At 38.6% G+C, this 19,435-nt stretch overlaps 2 protein-coding genes across 2 annotated transcripts; both read right to left on the bottom strand.

The window, feature by feature from the left end:
- Positions 1 to 11,503: 11,503 nt before the first annotated feature.
- On the bottom strand, positions 11,504 to 12,320 carry LOC125199435 (receptor-like protein 9DC3). Its single transcript, XM_048097441.1, has one exon. It carries the CDS (start codon positions 12,306 to 12,308, stop codon positions 11,655 to 11,657), a length of 654 nt encoding a protein of 217 aa, XP_047953398.1. The 5' UTR covers positions 12,309 to 12,320; the 3' UTR covers positions 11,504 to 11,654.
- Positions 12,321 to 13,347: 1,027 nt separating this feature from the next.
- On the bottom strand, positions 13,348 to 17,222 carry LOC125199430 (MDIS1-interacting receptor like kinase 2-like). Its single transcript, XM_048097436.1, has 4 exons — positions 17,134 to 17,222; positions 14,240 to 15,504; positions 13,929 to 14,000; positions 13,348 to 13,490 (listed from the first exon to the last, which is right to left on the bottom strand). Exons 1-4 carry the CDS (start codon positions 17,220 to 17,222, stop codon positions 13,396 to 13,398), a joined length of 1,521 nt encoding a protein of 506 aa, XP_047953393.1. The 3' UTR covers positions 13,348 to 13,395.
- Between the last annotated feature and the right edge of the window lie 2,213 nt (positions 17,223 to 19,435).

The raw sequence follows: 19,435 nt of genomic DNA, 5'->3' as shown, positions 1-19,435 counted from the left end.
AGAATATTTCATCTCAAATTTAGATCAGGTGACGGCTATACATTCTAAACTTTAATAAATTATACTCCTTATCAACTTTTCTGCAGGACAGATTAATATTTTTGAAATACAGAACAAGTTTTAGGTTAAGACTTTACATATAACAAACTCTAAATTTGAAATCGAGTACGACCACATAACTAGCAATTAAAAGTAGTAACAAACTGTTAAGGTTTTCATCCTTAACTGGGGTCGTCGGCGACGCGCGGCGACCAAACAAATCTTCCAGCGCCTTGCGTAGGGTCGGCGGTTGGTAGATAACGGCTGTGCGCGGAGATCTTCTCCGTCGGGCAGCGGTTAGTCTAGGGTTTGCAGTTTCTTACGTGCAAGTATTGGGCAAAAAATTATAATTCTTATTCAATGAATTCCATGTTTGACAATTGGCCTATTTATATATCTAAGGATCCTAGGGTAGATTCGACCTAATCCTAACCATCTCGGAAAAAATCAACAAAGAAAACCCGAAACAGAGCTTATAATTACGCTCGACTCGAAAAGGAAATAAAATAACTAAATACTCAAAATAAATAAAAGACTCCAAAGAAATAAAAATAGCTATAAAAAAATACGTGTCTCTACTTGGGAACGTAGTCACCGAATCTATTCAGTTGACGTGCGTTCCTCTTCGGTTTCGTCTTCGCAATGGACGCCTGCACCGGCGCAGTAACAGCCCGCTTTCCTAGGGTACAATAAATGCGGCAACTGCTACCAAACGGACTCGAAGAAATGAACAAAGGATAGGGTTTCATTTAAAGAGTGTTGACCAAAAGATTTGAAGGAACTATCAGAGTATTTAAAACAACAACTTCACCTAGAAACTTGAATAAGAAAAAGGAAGGTATAATAAATGACGTTAAAAAATTTCCAGAGTATGACATAGTTCCGAGATAAAAACCACAAGATAGTCTAAAGCCTCTAAACCGAAAGGAGAGTGCAAAATGGTCAAAGATACTGAAGTGTTTCAAAACGAATTCAGCGGAAAACGACCAAGAGAAAACGCAGCTATGTATGAAGATACAACTACGCTTGAAGTTCAAAGCCATCCATCTTAATTAGTTAACATGCTAAACACCCGCCACCGCTCATCATCGTTCAACCTGCACATAAGGAAAACACATGCAGGGCTGAGTATTTTGAAATACTCAGTGAACTCGTTGCCAAAACATTTTATAAGTTATGCCACCCTTACCAAGTGAACTCGAGTTTTAAGCAGTTTAAAGAGAATTTCACGAGTATCACAAAAATATTTAAGATAGATTGACCAATCAAACAACTCCCCATTTTCTCATCAATTCATAAATCACAATCTTTCCATAGTGCGACGAAAGTGTGGCCACACTTTTCGCCCACGAGACCGGCCGACTAGCAAGGACGGCTTCCGATCCCCTCGTGTACACAGCCTGGTAGGGTTTGCGGCACGTACTCAGAACCGAATTCGTATAAACATATCCATAGCCCGATAGCCCAATGGAGCGAACTCACAAGTTAGGCATCAGGCGCAAAATATCACAATAAAACAGACATAGGCATGGCATAACAGTTAAACCACCCTTATTTCCCCACGTTCGATTTATCTTATAATTACCAAGCTAAGATTATGTTCATCATATAAGTTCCATTCGCATCTTAAATCTAGATCTAACATCAACATATGTCACACAAGAGTATTTACTTGTGTATTTAGCCATCAAACACACACACCACAAACACGCAACACGCACACACACGACACGCAGACACACACACACACACCACACACACATGTACACATATTCCCATATCCCTTTTTATCTCACTTTCACTCAAACAAGATGCATGAGGATTCAAGAATACCGATTAATCGGTTAGAGAGAAGAGGAATCAAGTAGAACGAAGAAGATAATTATAAAAATACCTTATGAGAAAAACGAACGGTAGAAATTAAGTATTAGGCTTGGTTCTTCGAAATTCTTGGATCAAACTTCAATTCTTCTCAAAAGAATTAAAAAATAATGGAGAATGGAAGAAGAAAATTTGGAGAGAGTGAAGAAGGGAGGGAGGCGAAAATTATGGGGCTAGGGTTAGGGGTTCCTCTTATTTATAGTGCTCAATAAGATCTTTAGGTAAATAGAATAGAATATTTGGTAAACTTCGGGTCACGATCAGACGTAATCGTCACTAGGACTCCATGTAATCATACGATCTCTTGAATGTTGATCAGAGCTAGCCTATCCAATCCATGGTTACGGGGATAGGTATGAAATGCGCACTCTTGGTAAGTCGGTCTATGATCACCCAGATCGCGGTGTTCCCTTTTAGGGTTCTTGGCAACGCCGTCACGAAGTCCATGGCGACGTGCTCCCATTTCCACTCGGGTATCTCAAGCGGTTGTAGCTTCCCGTACGGTCGTTGGTGTAAGGCTTTCACCTGTTGGCAGGCTAAGCAGCGCTCCACAAAAGCTGCGACGTCCTTCTTCATGCCGTTCCACCAAAAGGACTTCTTCAGATCCTGGTACATCTTTGTGCTCCCGGGGTGAGCAGTGTATGGGGTTTCGTGGGCTTCGCTCATGATCTCGTTCCTAAGTCCCTCGTCGTTCGGCACGCACAGTCTCCCTTCAAAGGTGAGAGCGTTGCCGGAAGCCTCGCTAAAATTTCCGGATTCACCGGTTCGTACTTCGACTCGAATCTCCTCCAATCTCACATCTATCCGTTGTGCTGCAACGATCCTCGTCCTTAGATCAGGTTCTCCTACTAACGCGGCGATTCAGCCATCTACGGTTTCGGGTGTCCCTACTACTTCTATTCGCAACTTACTCAACTCACGTACTAAGCTTTCCTCTTCTGTCAGAAAAGTAGCGAGTTGCGAATGGTCTCTACGGCTTAAAGTATCTGCCACTACGTTTGCCTTGCCGGGGTGATAGTTGATGCCACAATCGTAGTCCTTCACTAGCTCGAGCCATCTCCGTTGTCGCATGTTCAGATCCTTCTGCTCGAAAAAGTACTTCAAACTCTTATGATCCGTAAAGATTTCACACCTAACTCCGTAGAGATGGTGCCTACAAATATTTAGAGCATGCACTACTGCGGCTAACTCTAAATCGTGGGTGGGGTAGTTCAACTCGTGCGGTTTTAATTGTCGTGGCGCGTAGGCGATCACCTTGTTGTTGTACATCAACACGCATCCTAATTCGACATACGAAGCGTCGGTGTAAACTACGTAGTTCGTTCCAAGCTCTGGCACAGCTAACACTGAGGCGGTTGTCAACTTTTCCTTCAAGAGTTGGAAACTCGCTTCACACTCCGGTGTCCAGTTCACCTTGATTCCTTTCTTGAGTTGTTGGGTCATCGGTCTCGCTATTTTGGAGAACCCTTCTATGAACCTTCGGTAGTATCCTGCCAAACCCAGAAAACTCCGAATCTCGTTCGGGGTCGATGGCGACTTCCATTGTTGCACCGCCTCAACCTTGGCGGGGTCCACTCGGATTCCTTCTGCCGACACAATGTGTCCTAAAAAGTTGATTTCCTTTAGCCAGAATTCACACTTGCTGAATTTGGCGTACAACTTTTCCGTCCTTAACGTCTCCAGCGCGATTCGTAGGTGCTCAACGTGCTCCTTCTCGTCCTTCGAGTAGACTAAGATATCATCTATGAACACTAAGACGAACGTATCTAGGTATGGGTGGAAAACTCGGTTCATCAAGTCCATAAACACGGCTGGGGCATTGGTCAGTCCAAACGGCATCACGACGAACTCATAGTGACCATATCTAGTACGGAATGCGGTCTTAGGTATATCCTCCTTTCGCACTTTCAGCTGGTGGTATCCGGACTTCAGATCCATCTTAGAAAACACTCCGGCTCCTCGGAGTTGATCGAACAGGTCGTCTATCCTCGGGCAAAGTGGGTACTTGTTCTTGAGGGTCAATTTGTTCAACTCTCTATAGTCGATACACATTCTCATTGACCCGTCTTTCTTCTTAACGAAGAGCACCGGTGCGCCCCATGGCGAAACACTGGGCCTAACGAAACCTAAGTCCATGAGCTCTTGTAGCTGTATCTTTAGTTCCTCTAATTCCTTAGGAGCCATTTGGTACGGTGCCTAGGATACGGGTGCGGCTCCAGGTTCAAGGTCGATCGTAAATTCTAACTGCCTATCCGGCGGCGGTCCAGGTAACACCTCGGGAAAAACGTTTGGAAAATCTCGTACGACAGCGACGTCTTCGAGCCTCCTTTCCTCCTTCTCTTCTCCGTGGAGATAGACAAGGTAGGTTGGGCGTCCTTTCTTCAACATGGTTGTGGCTTGTAACGTGGAGATTATGGCGGTTCGCCGGTTTATCGAGATTTCGTGGTACACGATGGGTTCCGTACCCGGAGCTTGTAGGGTTATCAGCCTCTCCTTACAGCGAATCGTCGCAAAGTTCGCGGTTAACCAGTCTATTCCTAGGATTACGTCGACATCTCTCATTACCATAACTCGCAGATCGTGAGCAACTAACTTAAGTTCTCCTAATACGATTTCTACGTTCGAGCAAAATCGGGAAATCTCTACTATCCCTCCTACTGGTGAGGACACCATCATCCTATGTTCAAACTTTCTAGAAGGCAAGCTTAAGGTATGCACACACAACTCATATACGAAAGAAAGAGATGCACCCGTGTCAAACAAAACAACAATAGGGGTATCGAGGAATGATCACACAGTAGCGTTGTGAGGAAGGCAGTTGCGCAAGAAAAGACATAGGGCAGTTGCACAATAAGATGAAAGGTACTTGGAAGAAAATAGAACGGACAAGTAGATTCACGCAATAAGGTAGAAAAGAGTAGAAGTGGCTCAGTGCAAGATAAAATAAAAGGTGTGAATTCCCCATAGGATTTCAAAATGTGGTCTCAAAGGGGTCTCAGTACAACGGACGAAAAGGAGTAACGCAGATACGAAAGCAAGATGGTAAAGTGAATAAAAGCTTTAGAAATCTCAAATTCCATACCAGACTGCCCGATCAAAATTTGCAAAAAAAAAAAAAATTCGGACAGCGGTTATTGATCAAACATGTCAAGGCCTAAAACAATCAGTCGCGTTAGAAATTTAGAAATATAGACAAATGTCATGAAGTAGCACTGATAATGGTTCAACGCTTTTGTTGAGGGCAACTCGAAGTGATTGGGACTTTTCAGAACCGTTAAGGAAGAAGAAAACATGTAGCCTTAACTTGGTGCTGAAGAAAGAAAATTCATTGTGTGTGAAACAATATATGTAGTGAAACCGAGCTAAAAAGAATTTCACTTCTGCTAGAAAGAGCTTGCCACAAACATGGTTACAAAATAAGGGGTGAACCAAAGTTCCAAGAAGAATATTCCATCCTTTGAAGAAAAACAGGTCTGGAGATGTGATCATACTGAAGGTCATAACTACAAACAACTTTAGAAATGAAGTTCAATGACGGAAGCTCATAAAATCAAATATCGTTCTTATGAATTTGAAGAATACTACTCAAGCAAGAAGTCCAAAGTTACGAGGGCAAACACAAATTTCAAGCCAAGTGAGTCATGACTCGATATAGGAAAAGAAATAAGGAACATCACTCGCAAATTGTGAGTCAACCAAGGTGCTTAAAAAGACAAGGGCTCACGGTTATTCAAAACGCCCCGAGAAGAACTTAGGGTCCAAGGAAAGACCACATGATAGCATTGTAAGAAAAACTGCTACGCAAGAAAAGCGAAATAAGGTCGCCCAATCAATATGAAAAATGCTTGGAAGAAGAATATGGGCGGGCAGGTATATCTACGCAATAAGGTAGACAAAAGTAGAAGTAGCTCATAGCAAGACAAGATAATAAGAAGGTGCAAATTCCCCATTAATTTTCAAAACGTGGTCAAAAGGTCTTAGTACATCGAATGAAAAGGTGTAAAGCAAAATGCGAGAGAAAAGGTAAAGTAAACAAAGGTCTTAGAATTCTCAAAACATGGGGAGAGGAAAACAAAAATCACTATCTGGTCACTTATCAACTCCGCCCTCATCCTCTTTGGGTTCTTCAGATTCTCCGACACTCTCCACGTTCGAACTCTCTCCCTTCTCGAACGGTCCCATCTCCTCGTCTTCCTCCTCGTCGCTTAGGGGCGAAGGAATCGAGGTAAGCATCTCTTTGGCCTCTCTTATGATCCTTCGAGGGGCCGAAACGCGCATCCTAAGGGTCCTTCTACGGGGAACGCGGGCAACGTGTGGCTCCTCATCATCGCGATACTTCATTCGACGTGCTGCTCCTGGCGAGTACCTTTGCGTTGGCGGATGGAGTGGAGGTCCGTCAACGGCTGCGGACATGGCCGGAAGTAAGACTCCCATAAGGCCGACGAAGTCTCCTCGAGGCGTATATTTGGGTGGGCTAAACCAGGTGTAGGATACTGAGGCTTGAGCGGTCCACTCGCTCCAAGGGGAAGGTAGCATATGGATAAGTCGCATGATTCCCTCATGATGGGTAGTTCCATACGCGTAGGCGTCCAGCCAATGATCGTAGAAATCGGTGACGAAGATCAGGAGGAACTGCTGTTCGTCCCATTCCAGCTCTCTATAACGTTCTACAGGAAAGTTCCTATTCTTGGCATAACGGCGACGCATAAGGGCGTGATAGGGTTGGACCATCTACATAGAGGGGAAAAGGAACAAGTCAGCACCGTCACAAAGGGTGAAAAGAATAACAAGTGTATGGTTCCAAGTGGTGCTGCGAGAAAGGATAGGTATTCGTAAAAGCAAAAGATGGCGGTACGAAGATAATATCGTCAGACGTTCGCGTTCCTAAGGCAGCTATTCGCGCGTTTCCTCTCACGATTCGTCGAGTTCCATGTACACTAAAAGCCTTATACTAGTCATTCCACGTTTCTATTGTTGGTACAAGCGCTGTGATCGTATAGCTAAGGCATACTAGGTTCAAAAGTCCAAGTCCAAGCATCGCAATATTTCAACAAAATCTCACGTAATCACATTCGCATTTCACAATTTTCACAAGTCCTCATACACATTCGACATATCGTCATTCGGGAAGCATCGCTTCTCATTCATAATATTTCCAACACATTTGGCATGTTTTTCACAAAAATAACACTTTTCACCTAAATTTCCAAGAGCATAAAGTTTCAATCATAGAAATATTCTGTACCTCTTTCTTTGTGGTTGAACGAGACGAGTTGCGGGGTTGAGCCTTCCATATTCAGTTCATTAACAAAAGACTACGAGAACAACTTATTTTGAGAAGACTCTTGGGTCCAGAGCGGAAAGAAACTGAGGCTCTGATACCAACTGTAACAGCTCATTTTCCTAGGGTACAATAAATGTGGCAACTGCTACCAAACGGACTTGAAGAAATGAACAAAGGATAGGATTTCATTTAAAGAGTGTTGACCAAAAGATTTGAAGGAACTACCAGAGTATTTAAAACAACAACTTCACCTAGAAACTTGAATAAGAAAAAGGAAGGTATAATAAATGACGTTCAAAAATTTCCAGAGTATGACATAGTTCCGAGATAAAAACCACAAGATAGTCTAAAGCCTCTAAACCGAAAGGAGAGTACAAAATGGTCAAAGATACTGAAGTGTTTCAAAACGAATTCAGCGGAAAACGACCAAGAGAAAACGTAGCTATGTATGAAGACACAACTACGCTTGAAGTTCAAAGACATCCATCTTAATAAGTTAACATGCTAAACACCCGCCACCGCTCATCATCGTTCAACCTGCACATAAGGAAAACACATGCAGGGCTGAGTATTTTGAAATACTCAGTGAACTCGTTGCCAAAACATTTTATAAGTTATGCCACCCTTACCAAGTGAACTCGAGTTTTAAGCAGTTTAAAGAGAATTTCACGAGTATCACAAAAATATTTAAGATAGATTAACCAATCAAACAACTCCCCATTTTCTCATCAATTCATAAATCACAATCTTTCCATAGTGCGACGAAAGTGTGGCCACACTTTTCGCCCACGAGACCGGCCGACTAGCAAGGACGGCTCCCGATCCCCTCGTGTACACAGCCTGGTAGGGTTTGCGGCACGTACTCAGACCCGAATTCGTATAAACATATCCATAGCCCGATAGCCCAATGGAGCGAACTCACAAGCTAGGCATCAGGCGCAAAATATCACAATAAAACAGACATAGGCATGGCATAACAGTTAAACCACCCTTATTTCCCCATGTTCGTAATTTTGCACATAAAAGAGTTTAAGAGTAAAGCCCACCTCGACTGCTTAGGTTTCAAGTATGTTCTTTCCTTTGTTATCCGGCTTCGCAACTAAGGTTTCACCTTTTTAATCACATAGGCACATATCACAAATCAGATTCAACACAAACTCCTAACTCATGCATGTCTCTACACTTTCTCTTTTCCCATCGATTTATCTTATAATTACCAAGCTAAGATTATGTTCATCATATAAGTTCCATTCGCATCTTAAATCTAGATCTAACATCAACATATGTCACACAAGAGTATTTATCCATCAAACACACACACCACAAAAACGCAACACGCACACACACGACACGCACACACACACACACACACACACACACACACCACACACACATGTACACATATTCCCATATCCCTTTTTATCCTACTTTCACTCAAACAAGATGCATGAGGGTTCAAGAATACCGATTAATCGGTTAGAGAGAAGAGGAATCAAGTAGAACGAAGAAGATAATTACAAAAATACCTTATGAGAAAAACGAACAGTAGAGATTAAGTATTAGGCTTGGTTCTTCGAAATTCTTGGATCAAACTTCAATTCTTCTTCGAAAGAATGACAAAATAATGGAGAATGGAAGAAGAAAATTTGGAGAGAGTGAAGAAGGGAGGGAGGCGAAAATTATGGGGCTCGGGTTAGGGGTTCCTCTTATTTATAGTGCTCAATAAGATCTTTAGGTAAATAGAATAGAATATTTGGTAAGATTTTATTCTCCACTATTAAATAAATAATTATTGTGAAGTAGGGAAGAAGAATTAACAAAAATAGACTAGGGTATCAAGCATGAAAATTTCGAAATATATGGCTCTTCATTAGCCAAGATTTTGTTTTGGTATATTTTACGGAGTAGAATAAAATATCACGGAGCAAAATAAAAATAAGAATCCTCCCAACTAGGGATTGAAATAGGCGTTCCCTATGCCTTTTAAATAAGACATGGATTTTTAATATTGGCTAAAATAAGATAAGGCAAGATCTCTTGAGGTATGGAAAGATTTGGTAGAATATTTAAATTCTAGATATGGAAGGAAATCAAATAAGGGATTAACTAAATTAAAATAATTCTTTCCTTCCCACAATAGGTGATTTTCGAAAATCACCAAGAAACAAAGGGGGCTCGATTTCTCCTCTTTAAAATAAGGAATAATTGGGTCTTGAATTTAATTTGGATAAATATCCCAAGAATTAAATTAAATCCGGAAAAAATAGAATTCCTCCTCCAAAAGGCCAAGGGGGTCGAAAATTACAAGAATTGGGTGGCAAGTATTTTATGGAAATTTTCTATAATACTCTCACTCACCCTTAAACAAATAATTTACCACATAATTTAATAAATCACATGCCACATCATATAGTCAACAAGTTTGACTTTTCAAACTTCCAACGCAAAACCCTAGACTCGACTCGGCCATAGCATCACATGCAAAAAATGCATTCACGACTCCACGTAATCAATAATAAATTTTAGGGCTCTAAAATTAGGGTTCGGGAATTCGGGATGTTACAGGCGCTGTAGCATCCTGCGTCTCCGGCGAAGTCGTCACTTCTCCATCCGCTTCATGATCTCCTTCGTCGGGCGCTTCCTCCGTAGGCGTGCTTTGGACTTCCTCTTGTTGTTGAGGCGTATCACAAACAAATAGAAAACACAACTAAAACAATACTTTTATGTGTTTGAATCAAGTTCACCTACGTGTGGGTGTAGCTCTCTTGCATCTCTTCCGTTTGTTATATTTATATGTCCAACGCCAAAAAATAATTCCACCAAACTTGTTAGATCACAAAACTTGGTTTTGTGGGATGCATTTCTCACAAATCTTACTTCCTCCGTCACCTAATAATTGTCCACTTTGGTTTCGGCACGAGTTTTAAGAAATTTAAAAAAAAATGAGTTGAAAAAGTCAAAAGTGGGACTTATCATATATGTTTTGATCCGTCAATTAATAGGGGATGGAGGGATAATTTCACAACTGCTAGCACATTCAAACTGCTAACACATTCAAACGAACCAAAGACTTCCTCCGTCACCAGAGCAATTCAAGAAGAGAGGTACGAGCTAAGCCAAGAATCGCGAAGCTCGTAGAGACTCAACTGAGACAGTATTGACGCTTTTTGTGTTTCTTTGTCCAACGACTGTTTAAAATATAAATATTTTTCAATTTTTAAAAAGATTTAATATTTGCAAAATTCAACATTTAATATTCCCTAAGGTGTTGTGAATAGGATAAAATGGTATGAGATCACTCCCTTATAAGTGGACCAACAATTACTAAACTCAAAAATAATTTATCCGTAAGTTGAAGTAATCATCGGAAAAACATTATGGTATATACGTTATGTGACCAAAATTCTTGTCCAATCCATGTTAGCAATGTTTTTTCGTTTCATCCATTTAATTTAAAGATAAGAAATCAATTCCACACTAGTTCCACATGAAAGTGTAGAATAATGCATAGGTATTGGTCAAACTAATTGAATAAAGCGGAAATGCTAATTTTTAATATACTAGTAAATCAAACTAAATGGAAAATGAAAAAAATAATGCTGACCTAGACCATTCAACAACGGTGTTCAAGTATGGTGTCGATGAAAACTTGTATAGTGTTAGAACCAAACTAAATAGATAAAATAAAAACTCTAATTTTAATATATTAGAATTAAATTAAATAGATAAAATGAAAAAAGAAAAGAAAACTATAATAGCAAAATTGACTAGATGAGAACGATGCTTAAGAATAGTATTTACGCAAGATATATAGTATGTAATTTCTCTTTTTTCATTATACATTTGAAGGTAAACTTAAAATATTAGTAGTAATATATATTAATGAGAAAAATCTCAAGATAATTATGACTATACAAAACCAACATGTAGCCCACCAAACACAGCCCAGTTCGACCACTACCGTAGGTCCATAAAAGGCCCACGTTATGGGCTAACCTGAATTAGGCTGGGCCCAAATTATTTACTGGCTTGGACCATTTTAACCCATGCCTATCTCCTATCTCCTAACAGAGAGGCTAGAGAAAAAAATGGCAGATGTATTATTGATATAAAATTAAATCCACCTTGTTAGAAAAAGAAACAAACTTATGGAGGTCTAACTAATTTTCGTAAATGGATCAAAATGGAAATACGTGACAACTGGTTTTAAATGAGGAGAATACATTCTAAAACTTTCCATAATTTTACCCATCAATTTTTTTTGTAGGATAGATTATTTTTTTCAAATAAAGAACACAATTTAGCAATACTTCACAAAATTTATTAAAGATACTAAGCAAATCGAGAAGTAGCAATTACAAAGGTAAAAATAAATAGAAAACACAACTCAAACAGAAGCAGTAGTTCCAAATCAAACACAAGACATCACACAATTCTCTTTGGCTTCAAATCAAGTTCCCATGCATGTTGGTGCAGCCCGGTTGCGTTTCTTCTTCGTCTTATATTTATAACCAACCCCGAAAAAGAATTCCACTAACCATCTTGGCCTTCCACTTCTTATAATCATATAACCAATTCCAATTCCAACTATAAATCCACTTCCATATCCCATCACAACACATCGCCAACCAAATCCATCTATAAATTCATTTTCATCATCTACTTCTTCAGCAGGCTGTATCGATTTCCCATCATCCTCTTTGCATTTTCTTATCAACGGAAGTCCACACAATCCCAAGTTTCCCACGTATGAATCATTCTCAAATGTGGAGAACTGATTAGATCGCGGTATTTTCCCAACAAGATTGTTTATTGAAAGGTTTAATTTCGCAAGAAATGTCAACCTTGTCAATTCATTTGGAATTTCACCATCCAATTTATTTGTTGAGAAGTCCAACGATTCGATTTCACTTAAGTTTCCAAGAGACGAAGGTATATGTCCCATGAGGGTATTGTGGGACAAATTCAAGTATTTGAGAATCTTAAGATTTCCTATACAAGGTGGAATATTCCCAGTGAATCTATTGGAGGATAAGTCAATTGTTGTGAAGGTTTCCAATATTCTCTTAATTAATCGATCCTGGCCTTTCAAGCTGAGCGTCATCTCCACGATATATCGGAACTCATCATCTTCAATTGCTACTGGCTCAATCATTGCTTTTAAATTGTTGAAATATCTTTGAGGTAGAGGGCCCACAAAATCATTATGGGATACATCAAAAACTTGCAACCTAGGAAATGGAAACTTGGTTCGTGAAGGAAGCGAAATGTTACCACTAAACTTGTTAGACCTCAACACTAGCACTCGAAGCTGGCGTAGGCCTTCCATCCAAAAGGGAAATTCATCTTGTATTCTATTATTTCCAATTTCGAGACCCCTTAGACTTCGGCAATTGACTAAGGATTTAGGTAATCGTCCGCTGAATTTGTTATTACCCAAATTGATGGACGTAAGACTACAATTATTAGAAAAGGTAGATGGTATGAGGCCACTAAATAGATTTTCGTTTAGGTGAAAGATGGTCAATGATCTGCTGAAGTTCCCGAAGCACTGTGGCATTCTTCCTTCCAAAGTATTATTCGAGAGAAGAAGAAAACGAAGGTATGACAACTTGCAGATGGAGGATGGGAGCTCACCATTTAATTTGTTGGAAGAGAGATATAAGTACTCAAGATTTGTAAGATTCCCAATGGTGGATGGTATTGGACCTTCAAACCATTTATTTGAAATATAAGAAGGATATAAATCAAATTTATTCAAACCGAAAATACATATTCATGGCCTTTTACTCATCGTAACAATATGTTTCTTATATGCTTTAGACCCCACATACCATTAGAAGGCCCATATTTCCATTTTGGCCTATTTGTAAAATACGAGTCTCGATTCATAATAGACCCCACATACCACTGACTCATTCCACTCACATTTGATTTAAAACTAATACTACCTCCATCCCGCATTAAGTGCCATATTTGCTTTTTTGCACTCGTTTTGTAAAAATGATATAATAAATCGTTAAAGTGGAGAAATAGTAAAGTTATAGAGAGAATGTAGAGAAGACTATAAAAGTAAGATCCATATTCCACTAACTTTTTTGAATCGATTTTCGTTACATTTCTTAAAACAAGTGCCTGGTCAAAGTGTGACAAAATTTATGAGACGAAGGGAGTATTTCTTAAAACCCATGCTAGATAGGGGATGAGAGCTCACCGTTTAATTTGCTGGAAGAGAGAAATAAGATCATCAGATTTGTAAGATTCCCAATGGTGGATGGTATTGGACCTTCAAACCGTTTATTTGAAATATAAGAAGGATATAAATCAAATTTCTTTACATCTAATTGTACATGCATATCATGTTGTGAACTAAACTAATACTCCATATTTTAGATAAAAGCACCATTTAATTTGTTGGGACATATATACTATAGCCATAACTCATAAGTACAGATTCTCAATTGTAGATGGTACAAGTTTGGGACCTTCAAACTCATATATGGTAATATCCCCAGGAACAAAATTCGTTTTCTAGCAGGCATGTACGGAATCACTATAACAAAACATTTTAGAAATGACAGTATTAGGCTTATATGCGATATTTATATAATGTCACTTCATACTAGTATGACTATCTTGCAAACGAGTAGATATTAAAATGTGGTATTTGGCCAACAAGATTACTCAAGAGATGGCAAGTTGCAAATGGAGGATGAGAGCTTACCATTTAGTTTGTTGAAAGAGATGCCTAAGAACCACAGATTTGTAAGATTTCCAATGGTGGATGGTATTGGACCTATAAACAATTTATTTTAAAGTTAAATAAGGATATAAGAAAAATTCGTATACTTTAAAAAACGTAGATGCATAGCATTTTAATAGCACATTTATGAGTAATGCATTACATTCTTTTTTGGAAATGACTAGTAGTATTTAATTCAAACTGATGATCGTTGCAAACTATCATTAAAAAGGACTTATTAATATCTTGCTTGTGAAACCATTATTGCCAAGGAATATAAGCAGTGTTTTCACCTGAAAAGTTATTGGCTGAAAGGTCCAGCCACATGATTTTTTGTAGGTTTCCTATCACTGGTGGGATGGTGCCAGAAAACGAGTTATTAGAGAGAAACAGAGATTCGAGGTTTGTGAGCATGCCAATTTCTGATGGAAGTTCTCCACTGAATTCATTGTCTTGAAACTGTATCGAGATTAGTTTTCTCCAACTTGTGATGAAAGAGGTCAATATTTCACCAGTCAGGCTATTGTTAGATAGTCCCAACACAGATAAATTGCCCAGATTTGATAAGGATGGCGGCAATGGCCCCGAGAGTGAATTCTTGGATAAATCTAAGTAAGTCAGCTTATTACACCGGCTGAGCTCTCGAGGAATGGAGGAATTGAAGCTGTTCATTTGAAGGTCTAGAGTTCGGAGATTTGTGAGTAGGCCTATAGAAGGAGGAATTTCTCCTATGAACGAATTATTGTACAGCTCCAGAATTTGCAGGCTTGGAATAAGGCTTACTGAATCAAGAATGTTGGCAGAGAAGAAGTTGTTGCCGAAGCGAAGATCCTTCAGCTTGGAGAGGTTAGTGATAGTTGGTGAGAGGGGGCCTTGGAAACCATTGCTAGTGAGGTTAAGATATTCAAGTTTGACCAAATTGGTGAACAATGATTCAGGAAGTTGGCCTGTGAAGTTGTTTCGAGACAAATCAAGGAAAGTAAGGTTGAGACATGTGGTTATGAAATGTGGGAATTCCAAGTTGAGTTTATTGAAACCAAGATTAAGGTGAGTTAGGAAAGGGAATGTGGGAAATCTAGACCAGTCAGGAGATTCAAAGTGATTTAAGCCCAAATCCAAGAAGCGCACCTCCCTCAGATTGCCAATCTGATATGGGATATCTCCAACCATATGGTTTTTGGAGAAGCTCAGGTATCGAAGCTCTGTCAAGCGGCCGATCTCTGGTGGAATGGCGCCGGAAAACATATTGTGGGAGAGGTCCAACAGTGTGAGGCTTGTGAGGTTGCCGAGAGCAGCTGGTATGGAGCCGTTGAGATAATTCCCGCTGAGGTTGAAAGTGGTGAGATTCAACAATGCAGTGAAATGGAACAGTTCCAATGTCCCTGCAAGGCCTGCAAAGGGGAGATCAATCCCAGAGACAGATACCCCGCCATTGCAGCTAATGCCAATCCATCTGCAGTGGTTGCTGATGTTGTTGATGGACCAAGACTTGAGAGAAGAACAAGATGATAGGCTGGATTTCCATCGCATCAAACTCTCTACTTCACTTGTGGCTGCTCTTGAAGGACACAGACGTAGACACAGTGTTAGGAGAGAAAGATATGCAAGAAAAAAGTATGCTGTTTTCATGGCTGGTGCTTTTGTCTATCTACTCTGCTTCATGTTCCTATTTATATGCAAACTAGGAGATGCCCTTTTACTCAGAATTAAAATAAGATATTCCAACAAATATGTCTGAAACCTTCTCCAATAACATTTTTTCAAAGTCAAGTCAACTACCCCACTGAAAATTGGTCACAAGTAACTCCGAACCATATATAGACGAGGGATTTAAATGCAAGAAGTGCATACCTATCAAGATTGATTTGATGAGTAGGAAAAGTAGGAAAATTGGGGAAACTCTCTCCATGTTGAAAATGCATGATTGCTAACTGCAATGATGTATTCAAACAAGAAGCCTAGGAGATAGACATTTTAATCAAACCTAAAGTAAGTCCCACTATAAAATGAGTCAAACTTTCCCAGTCAATTTTACGCTCTTTGCCCACCATTAATATCTTATATTGCCATTTTCAAATATCGATAATTATATGTTTCATTTCATTTTTAAATATTTTTGTTAATCGGACTTTACATTCCACAAATTACTATTTTTGTTAATTGGACCTTACATTTCACAAATTCATTTTATTCGGATTTTATATATAAAACCATTAAACCAATACTATTATAATAAAAATTAAAAATTCCACTAATTTTTTATTTTAAATTGTGCTGAAATATGATATTCATTCAAGGACGAATAAAGTAACCTACTTGGAGTATGATTGAGGCTAAGAAGATGGGAATTGAAAATTTCCCAAAAGTGTGTTGGAATCAATTCCCACTTGAAGTATAAAGTCGCATTTGGTGCCTCATTAATTGAAGATGAGGGCAGCTTCTCTAATTAATTCCCTGCCTCATCTGTAAATTGGTGTCTCATTTAATGAAATTGAGGGAAGCTTTTAATTCTTTAACCTACATTTTTTTGACTTGTCGGTTCTAGTCATTATTTTGGGCCTTGAGAAAATAAGTAATGTATTAATTTGGTCAAGAAAATGGAGTATAATTTTATTTTTGGGCCAAAATACCTCAAGGAAAATATAGCTGACGCTAAGTTTGTATTCTAAGCATAAGGCCTTGAGAAATTAATTAAGTAAAATTTTATTTTGGGTGCAATTATATGCTAATCTTTTGGACTTCCGTGATATTAAATTATTAGAGTGGCCTTGGAATACCGTGCGAGAAGAGATTCAAATAGTTTTTATATTTATAATCTATAAAATAATACTCTATCAGTTTTGCGTAACAACTCCGGGAATTGTCTTCTCGTGGATAATTCGTTTTGCTGAGCGCAGAACTCGTGTTCCATCGGCAGCGTTCGGTTTGTTTTGCTTGTGAGACAAGATAGGTTTAGGCAAAATATTTTCATTTATAAAAAGTGACGTAGATGAAATAGCCTATTTATATGTTTCTAGGACACTAGGGTTGGTTCGACTTAACCTAAACATTCGGGAAAGAACCAGCAAAGAAAATCCGAACGGGGCCTTATAGTTTTAGCCTGACTCATTAAAATTAAAATAATGTCTCTAAATAATAAAAAGAACATAATTAATAAGGAAAACAATGAAATAGAGCTGCTGCAAACTTGGCCGGCGTCTTGAGCTTGTCTCTTGGCCTCAACTTCCTTGCCATCAACGAGCTCTCCTCCTCATTCGTTGCCGGCTGCTCCTCCATGTCCGACACCCCTTCTTCCTCCTGTTCTTGCTGATCAACTACGATGTCGTCGCTCAGTGCAGTTTAGTTCTTAACACAGTCCCATAAAAATATAGGAATATTAAAAGAAAATTGGTAAAATGCACAACCACATGAGTAGCTTAAAAAGAAATACGAAAAAACAACAACAGAGGTAGCAATTGAAAATGTGAAAAGAAATAGGAAACACAACTCTAAGAAAAGCAATATATAGTTCCAAATCAAATAGTATTAGAATATCACACAAGAAATGGTTTAATTTCGCAAGAAACGTCAACCTTGTCAATTCACTCGGAATTTCACCATCCAATTTGTTTGTAGACAAGTCCAATGATTCGAGTTCACCCATATTTCTAAGAGATGAAGGAATATATCCTGTAAGGGTATTGTGGAACAAATTCAAATATACGAGAATCTTGAGATTTCCTATGGAAGGTGAATAGTTCCAGTAAATCTATTGGAGGATAAGTCAAGTGTCGTGAAGGTTTCCAATAGTCTATCAGGTAACTGATCTTGACCTTTCAAGATGAGAATCATCTCCAAGTAACTTAGAAACTCGTCATATTTAATTTCCTACCGGCTCAATCATTGCTCTGAAATTGTTGAAATACCTTTGAGATAGAGAGCCCATAAATTCATTATGGGATACATCTAAAACTTGCAACCTAGGAAATGGAAACTTGGTTCTTGAATGAAATGACATGTTACCATTAAACATGTTAGAGCTCAACATTAGCACCAAAAGCTTACGTAGGCGTTCCATCCAAAAGGGAAATTCATCTTATATTCTATTATTTCCAATGTCGAGGTCTTCTAGACTTTGGCAATTGATTAAGGATATAGGTAAACATCCGTGGAATTTGTTATCACCTAAATTAATGGACATAAGACTACAAACCTTAAAAAATGTAGATGCAATGAGACCGCTAAATTGATTTTCGTTAAGATGAAAGATTGTCAAAGATCCGATGCAGTGTCACAGTCTTCCTTCCAAAGTACTCCCTCTGTTCCTTGTTAATAGATGCATTTCTTTTCGGCATGGAGTTTAAGAATAGTGTGTTAAATGGATGATGGAAAAAGTAAGAGAGACTAAAGTAAGAGAGATGAAGAGAGAATAAAGTAAAAAACAGAATTACTTTTTGCCAAAAATAGAAATGACTCAATTAATTTGGAACTTCCCAAAATAGAAAAATGACTCTATTAACATGGAACGGAGAGAGTATTATTTGAGAGAAGAAAAATACGAAGGCCTGTGTTGCAGATGGAGGATGGGAGTTCACCATTTAAATTGTTGGAAGAGAAATATATGAACTCGAGATTTGAAAGATTTCCTATTGTGGATGTTATTGGACCTTAAAACAAATACTCCCTCCGTCCCATGTTACTTGCACTTTTACTTTTTGGCACGTCACAAACTCCTTACACTATTTATAGTTTAAGTTATAATTAATGCATTTAATTAATATGTTAGTTTAAGTTAAGAAGTCCTTTATTAAGTGACGTCTCATTACACTAAAAAATCAATCTCAAATTTACGGCCTAAAATGAAAAGTGCGAGTAACATGGGATGGAGGGAGTTTTTGAAAGATAAACGAAGGATAAGACTGAAATCGAAAAATAGGCATGCATGTCATTTTACTCATCCTAACAATGTCTGTTATCCGCTTTAGATATAAAAGTGTTGGCAAAATTATCACTAATCGCCATAACGTACGAACTTTTCAATGTCGTGTTCTATAATATCTACCTAGCTTGCATATTATGATATTTATAAAATTCCCAACAAAATTATTCAATGGATGTCAAGTTACAGATGGAGAATGGGAGCTCACCATTCAAGTTGTTGGAAGAGAGCGATAAGAGATTAAGATTTGAAAGATTTCCAATGGTGGATGGTATTGGACCTTCAAACAATTTATTTGCAATATAAACAAGAATACAAATCAAATATCTTTATATCAAAAAAATGCACATTCATGGAATTTCATGTCTGTTAGCGTTAGATATTCACATTTGCCAGTAGAGAGCCCACAAGTGCAATACGAGAAAGCATTGTTGTCACTATCGTATCCCGAATTCCCGATGAATGGATATTCAGGTCCAATCTGCTTAGCTCGCATGTAGGAAACTATATCAACATTAAGCAAGTAACGATAAACGTGTGTAATGATCATAGATTGAATATAAGCATATTA

This window comes from Salvia hispanica, unplaced genomic scaffold (genome assembly GCF_023119035.1).
Source record: "Salvia hispanica cultivar TCC Black 2014 unplaced genomic scaffold, UniMelb_Shisp_WGS_1.0 HiC_scaffold_50, whole genome shotgun sequence".
In the NCBI taxonomy this organism is placed as follows: domain Eukaryota; kingdom Viridiplantae; phylum Streptophyta; class Magnoliopsida; order Lamiales; family Lamiaceae; genus Salvia; species Salvia hispanica.
This window is presented reverse-complemented; position numbering and strand designations above follow the sequence as displayed.

Excerpts from the sequence above, each read along its gene's own strand:
- LOC125199435 (XM_048097441.1), bottom strand. The coding sequence starts at position 12,308 with ATGACGCTCAGCTTGAAAGGCCAGGATCGATTAATTAAGAGAATATTG.
- LOC125199430 (XM_048097436.1), bottom strand. The coding sequence starts at position 17,222 with ATGGAGGAGCAGCCGGCAACGAATGAGGAGGAGAGCTCGTTGATGGCA. Across the intron at positions 14,001-14,239 it reads TTCAGCCAATAACTTTTCAG|GTCCAATACCATCCACCATT; the intron begins GTGAAAACACTG and ends AATTGTTTATAG. Across the intron at positions 13,491-13,928 it reads CTCTTTCAACAAACTAAATG|GTCCAATACCATCCACCATT; the intron begins GTAAGCTCTCAT and ends AACGGTTTGAAG.